The 7,430-nt window shown below is 37.6% G+C and overlaps 1 protein-coding gene across 1 annotated transcript; it reads right to left on the bottom strand.

Annotated features, from left to right (window-relative positions):
- Positions 1-100: 100 nt before the first annotated feature.
- LOC143052010 (uncharacterized) lies at positions 101-5,108 on the bottom strand. The gene is made up of 3 exons (XM_076224983.1): positions 5,090-5,108; positions 1,294-1,740; positions 101-264 (listed from the first exon to the last, which is right to left on the bottom strand). Exons 1-3 carry the CDS (start codon positions 5,106-5,108, stop codon positions 131-133), a joined length of 600 nt encoding a protein of 199 aa, XP_076081098.1. The 3' UTR covers positions 101-130.
- Between the last annotated feature and the right edge of the window lie 2,322 nt (positions 5,109-7,430).

The following is a 7,430-nucleotide window of genomic DNA, read 5'->3' on the forward strand; positions in this document are numbered from 1 at the left end:
CCATCAAAGGTCACCTTCGCCTTATGCAGTTGCAAACTTAGTTTACGTGAGGATAATACTCTTTATCGATTGAAGGACACTAATAACAATAGATATTAGATGAGAGTTAAAAACTTTGATACTTTATTTATTAACATAAGCACGTTGGACATCCGTCTTTAGAAATCGTTACTCCTTTATTGCATGGCGCTATACATCTGACAGGTGCACACGTGATTTTGATAGTAGTTGGCGCTAGCGTCGATGTTGGTGAAACTGATGATGCTGGTAATAACAGAAAAAAAGAAACATTTTCATAAAGATATATATAAACATAAATATTAATTTTAATTTCTGACAAATAATAAATTACGTCATTTTTATAAAATAGTTTTTAAATCAGCTCGATGAATGTCTTTTATATTTGCAATTTATATCAGACAAAATAGTTGGTATGCACGTTAGACAATGATATCAAAGAAAGCGCTAAATAATGGAACATTTTGTTAACCATCCGGAAGTTCGCCAGTAGATATTTATTTATTTAATTTAAGATCGTACACAAAGGGGAGGCGAAGGATACCAAAAAACTATATGTCGAAAATAACAGAAAACGTTAAGACAAGTCATTGAAAAAGACAGAAAGACAAACAACAGTATAAAGAAACACAACAAAGAAAATAAAAGCCAGAGCAAATATAACATGTAAAATAATATATCATTCACTGTTGAAAATGGTTCGACTAGAATTCACAATAGGACATTCTGCCGGTTTTAAACAGGAAAAAGAGGGTGTTTTTAACAGATATTTTACCATGGACAAGTGTTTTAAAGGATTTCTTTAGCGCATAGACAGTGCTTGATTTACAAAACAATATTGTTTTACAAAACAAACGTTTCAGTAGTGATTAGATTTGGTTATTTATTTGAAAATCCAGCATTGCTAGACGTTCAGATTATCAGCATGGTATGATTAGAAAGTCCAGAAACGCATATTTCAAACACAAGTTGCTTTTGAATCGAAATCTACAATGTTTCAATGCTGGATGAATTTACAAAAAAAAAATATTCATTCTCAGAAATAGACTTCCCTAGCTGTATTTGGCAAAACGTTTAAGAATTTTTGGTCCTCAATGCTTTTCAACTTCGTACTTTATTTTGCCTTTTTTTATATTTTTTTATTCGAGCGTGAGTCACTGATGAGTCTTGTGTAGACGAAACGCGCGTCTGGCGTAAATATAACATTTTAATTTAAATCATGGTATCTTTGATCAGTTTATTCTCATCAAAAACAGAATATGTACAGTAACTTACGTGGAAGAGTAGACTTTAAAATTTGATCTAGTTTTATTCCTCCTGCTCCGCCATTTTGAATAGGTCCCGTATTTGGTCCATTGAAACCATTAGGGAGATTTCCACCAGGATTACCTGGATTGAAATTAGGAGTATTGGGTCCATTTAGACTACCAGAGCCCGGTCCTGTATTGGGTCCATTTAGACTTCCAGAGCCTGGTCCTGTATTAACCGAATTACTATGGGCTGGCATTTGGCCCATTTGATTAGCACTATTTCCCTGACCAGCCATTGGACCCATCTGACTCAGCTGAACTGGATTTCCCAAATTTGTTGCATGAAATGGTGAATGTTGTCCAGTAGAAAATATGCCACCAGTACAATCACACACCGTACATCCTCCTCTGTTCACCATACAAGGTTGTGGACAGAACATTGGTACCTGGCTACATCCAGTATTCCTCTTACCTACAATGATGTATTATAGACTTAATACAAGGTTGTGGACAGAACATTGGTACCTGACTACATCCAGTATTCCGCTTTCCTACAATGGTGTATTATAGACTTATTACAAGGTTGTGGACAGAACATTGGTACCTGACTACATCCAGTATTCCGCTTACCTACAATGATGTATTATAGACTTATTACAAGGTTGTGGACAGAACATTGGTACCTGACTACATCCAGTATTCCTCTTACCTACAATGATGTATTATAGACTTATTACAAGGTTGTGGACAGAACATTGGTACCTGACTACATCCAGTATTCCTCTTACCTACAATGATGTATTATAGACTTATTACAAGGTTGTGGACAGAACATTGGTACCTGGCTACATCCAGTATTCCGCTTTCCTACAATGGTGTATTATAGACTTAATACAAGGTTGTGGACAGAACATTGGTACCTGACTACATCCAGTATTCCGCTTTCCTACAATGGTGTATTATAGACTTATTACAAGGTTGTGGACAGAACATTGGTACCTGACTACATCCAGTATTCCGCTTACCTACAATGATGTATTATAGACTTATTACAAGGTTGTGGACAGAACATTGGTACCTGGCTACATCCAGTATTCCGCTTTCCTACAATGGTGTATTATAGACTTAATACAAGGTTGTGGACAGAACATTGGTACCTGGCTACATCCAGTATTCCGCTTACCTACAATGATGTATTATAGACTTATTACAAGGTTGTGGACAGAACATTGGTACCTGGCTACATCCAGTATTCCTCTTACCTACAATGATGTATTATAGACTTAATACAAGGTTGTGGACAGAACATTGGTACCTGGCTACATCCAGTATTCCTCTTACCTACAATGATGTATTATAGACTTATTACAAGGTTGTGGACAGAACATTGGTACCTGGCTACATCCAGTATTCCTCTTTCCTACAATGATGTATTATAGACTTATTACAAGGTTGTGGACAGAACATTGGTACCTGGCTACATCCAGTATTCCGCTTTCCTACAATGATGTATTATAGACTTATTACAAGGTTGTGGACAGAACATTGGTACCTGGCTACATCCAGTATTCCGCTTACCTACAATGATGTATTATAGACTTATAACAAGGTTGTGGACAGAACATTGGTACCTGGCTACATCCAGTATTCCGCTTACCTACAATGATGTATTATAGACTTATTACAAGGTTGTGGTGGACAGAACATTGGTACCTGGCTACATCCAGTATTCCTCTTACCTACAATGATGTATTATAGACTTATTACAAGGTTGTGGACAGAACATTGGTACCTGGCTACATCCAGTATTCCTCTTACCTACAATGATGTATTATAGACTTAATACAAGGTTGTGGACAGAACATTGGTACCTGGCTACATCCAGTATTCCGCTTTCCTACAATGATGTATTATAGACTTAATACAAGGTTGTGGACAGAACATTGGTACCTGGCTACATCCAGTATTCCTCTTACCTACAATGATGTATTATAGACTTAATACAAGGTTGTGGACAGAACATTGGTACCTGGCTACATCCAGTATTCCGCTTTCCTACAATGATGTATTATAGACTTATTACAAGGTTGTGGACAGAACATTGGTACCTGGCTACATCCAGTATTCCGCTTACCTACAATGATGTATTATAGACTTATTACAAGGTTGTGGACAGAACATTGGTACCTGGCTACATCCAGTATTCCGCTTTCCTACAATGATGTATTATAGACTTATTACAAGGTTGTGGACAGAACATTGGTACCTGACTACATCCAGTATTCCTCTTTCCTACAATGATGTATTATAGACTTAATACAAGGTTGTGGACAGAACATTGGTACCTGGCTACATCCAGTATTCCTCTTACCTACAATGATGTATTATAGACTTATTACAAGGTTGTGGACAGAACATTGGTACCTGGCTACATCCAGTATTCCGCTTTCCTACAATGGTGTATTATAGACTTATTACAAGGTTGTGGACAGAACATTGGTACCTGGCTACATCCAGTATTCCGCTTACCTACAATGATGTATTATAGACTTATTACAAGGTTGTGGACAGAACATTGGTACCTGACTACATCCAGTATTCCTCTTACCTACAATGATGTATTATAGACTTATTACAAGGTTGTGGACAGAACATTGGTACCTGGCTACATCCAGTATTCCGCTTACCTACAATGATGTATTATAGACTTATTACAAGGTTGTGGACAGAACATTGGTACCTGGCTACATCCAGTATTCCGCTTTCCTACAATGATGTATTATAGACTTATCACAAGGTTGTGGACAGAACATTGGTACCTGGCTACATCCAGTATTCCTCTTACCTACAATGGTGTATTATAGACTTATTACAAGGTTGTGGACAGAACATTGGTACCTGGCTACATCCAGTATTCCTCTTACCTACAATGGTGTATTATAGACTTATTACAAGGTTGTGGACAGAACATTGGTACCTGGCTACATCCAGTATTCCTCTTACCTACAATGATGTATTATAGACTTATTACAAGGTTGTGGACAGAACATTGGTACCTGGCTACATCCAGTATTCCGCTTTCCTACAATGGTGTATTATAGACTTATTACAAGGTTGTGGACAGAACATTGGTACCTGGCTACATCCAGTATTCCGCCTACCTACAATGATGTATTATAGACTTATTACAAGGTTGTGGACAGAACATTGGTACCTGACTACATCCAGTATTCCGCTTACCTACAATGATGTATTATAGACTTATTACAAGGTTGTGGACAGAACATTGGTACCTGGCTACATCCAGTATTCCTCTTACCTACAATGATGTATTATAGACTTAATACAAGGTTGTGGACAGAACATTAGTACCTGACTACATCCAGTATTCCGCTTACCTACAATGATGTATTATAGACTTAATACAAGGTTGTGGACAGAACATTGGTACCTGACTACATCCAGTATTCCGCTTACCTACAATGATGTATTATAGACTTATTACAAGGTTATGGACAGAACATTGGTACCTGGCTACATCCAGTATTCCTCTTTCCTACAATGATGTATTATAGACTTATTACAAGGTTGTGGACAGAACATTGGTACCTGGCTACATCCAGTATTCCTCTTACCTACAATGATGTATTATAGACTTATTACAAGGTTGTGGACAGAACATTGGTACCTGGCTACATCCAGTATTCCTCTTACCTACAATGATGTATTATAGACTTATTACAAGGTTGTGGACAGAACATTGGTACCTGGCTACATCCAGTATTCCGCTTTCCTACAATGATATATTATAGACTTAATACAAGGTTGTGGACAGAACATTGGTACCTGGCTACATCCAGTATTCCGCCTACCTACAATGATGTATTATAGACTTATTACAAGGTTGTGGACAGAACATTGGTACCTGGCTACATCCAGTATTCCGCTTTCCTACAATGATATATTATAGACTTAATACAAGGTTGTGGACAGAACATTGGTACCTGGCTACATCCAGTATTCCGCTTTCCTACAATGATATATTATAGACTTAATACAAGGTTGTGGACAGAACATTGGTACCTGGCTACATCCAGTATTCCTCTTACCTACAATGATGTATTATAGACTTATTACAAGGTTGTGGACAGAACATTGGTACCTGGCTACATCCAGTATTCCTCTTACCTACAATGATGTATTATAGACTTATTACAAGGTTGTGGACAGAACATTGGTACCTGACTACATCCAGTATTCCTCTTACCTACAATGATGTATTATAGACTTATTACAAGGTTGTGGACAGAACATTGGTACCTGACTACATCCAGTATTCCTCTTTCCTACAATGATGAATTATAGACTTATTACAAGGTTGTGGACAGAACATTGGTACCTGACTACATCCAGTATTCCGCTTACCTACAATGGTGTATTATAGACTTATTACAAGGTTGTGGACAGAACATTGGTACCTGACTACATCCAGTATTCCGCTTTCCTACAATGATGTATTATAGACTTATAACAAGGTTGTGGACAGAACATTGGTACCTGGCTACATCCAGTATTCCTCTTACCTACAATGATGTATTATAGACTTATTACAAGGTTGTGGACAGAACATTGGTACCTGGCTACATCCAGTATTCCTCTTACCTACAATGATGTATTATAGACTTATTACAAGGTTGTGGACAGAACATTGGTACCTGACTACATCCAGTATTCCTCTTACCTACAATGATGTATTATAGACTTATTACAAGGTTGTGGACAGAACATTGGTACCTGGCTACATCCAGTATTCCGCTTTCCTACAATGATGTATTATAGACTTAATACAAGGTTGTGGACAGAACATTGGTACCTGGCTACATCCAGTATTCCGCTTACCTACAATGATGTATTATAGACTTAATACAAGGTTGTGGACAGAACATTGGTACCTGGCTACATCCAGTATTCCTCTTACCTACAATGGTGTATTATAGACTTATTACAAGGTTGTGGACAGAACATTGGTACCTGGCTACATCCAGTATTCCTCTTACCTACAATGGTGTATTATAGACTTATTACAAGGTTGTGGACAGAACATTGGTACCTGGCTACATCCAGTATTCCGCTTTCCTACAATGATGTATTATAGACTTAATACAAGGTTGTGGACAGAACATTGGTACCTGACTACATCCAGTATTCCTCTTACCTACAATGATGTATTATAGACTTATTACAAGGTTGTGGACAGAACATTGGTACCTGACTACATCCAGTATTCCGCTTTCCTACAATGATGTATTATAGACTTATTACAAGGTTGTGGACAGAACATTGGTACCTGGCTACATCCAGTATTCCGCTTTCCTACAATGATGTATTATAGACTTATTACAAGGTTGTGGACAGAACATTGGTACCTGGCTACATCCAGTATTCCTCTTTCCTACAATGATGTATTATAGACTTAATACAAGGTTGTGGACAGAACATTGGTACCTGACTACATCCAGTATTCCGCTTTCCTACAATGATGAATTATAGACTTATTACAAGGTTGTGGACAGAACATTGGTACCTGACTACATCCAGTATTCCGCTTTCCTACAATGATGAATTATAGACTTATTACAAGGTTGTGGACAGAACATTGGTACCTGACTACATCCAGTATTCCGCTTACCTACAATGATGTATTATAGACTTATTACAAGGTTGTGGACAGAACATTGGTACCTGGCTACATCCAGTATTCCTCTTTCCTACAATGATGTATTATAGACTTATTACAAGGTTGTGGACAGAACATTGGTACCTGGCTACATCCAGTATTCCTCTTTCCTACAATGATGTATTATAGACTTAATACAAGGTTGTGGACAGAACATTGGTACCTGACTACATCCAGTATTCCGCTTTCCTACAATGGTGTATTATAGACTTAATACAAGGTTGTGGACAGAACATTGGTACCTGGCTACATCCAGTATTCCGCTTTCCTACAATGATGTATTATAGACTTATTACAAGGTTGTGGACAGAACATTGGTACCTGGCTACATCCAGTATTCCGCTTTCCTACAATGATGTATTATAGACTTAATACAAGGTTGTGGACAGAACATTGGTACCTGGCTACATCCAGTATTCCGCTTT

This window comes from Mytilus galloprovincialis, chromosome 11 (assembly GCF_965363235.1).
Source record: "Mytilus galloprovincialis chromosome 11, xbMytGall1.hap1.1, whole genome shotgun sequence".
NCBI classification, from domain to species: domain Eukaryota; kingdom Metazoa; phylum Mollusca; class Bivalvia; order Mytilida; family Mytilidae; genus Mytilus; species Mytilus galloprovincialis.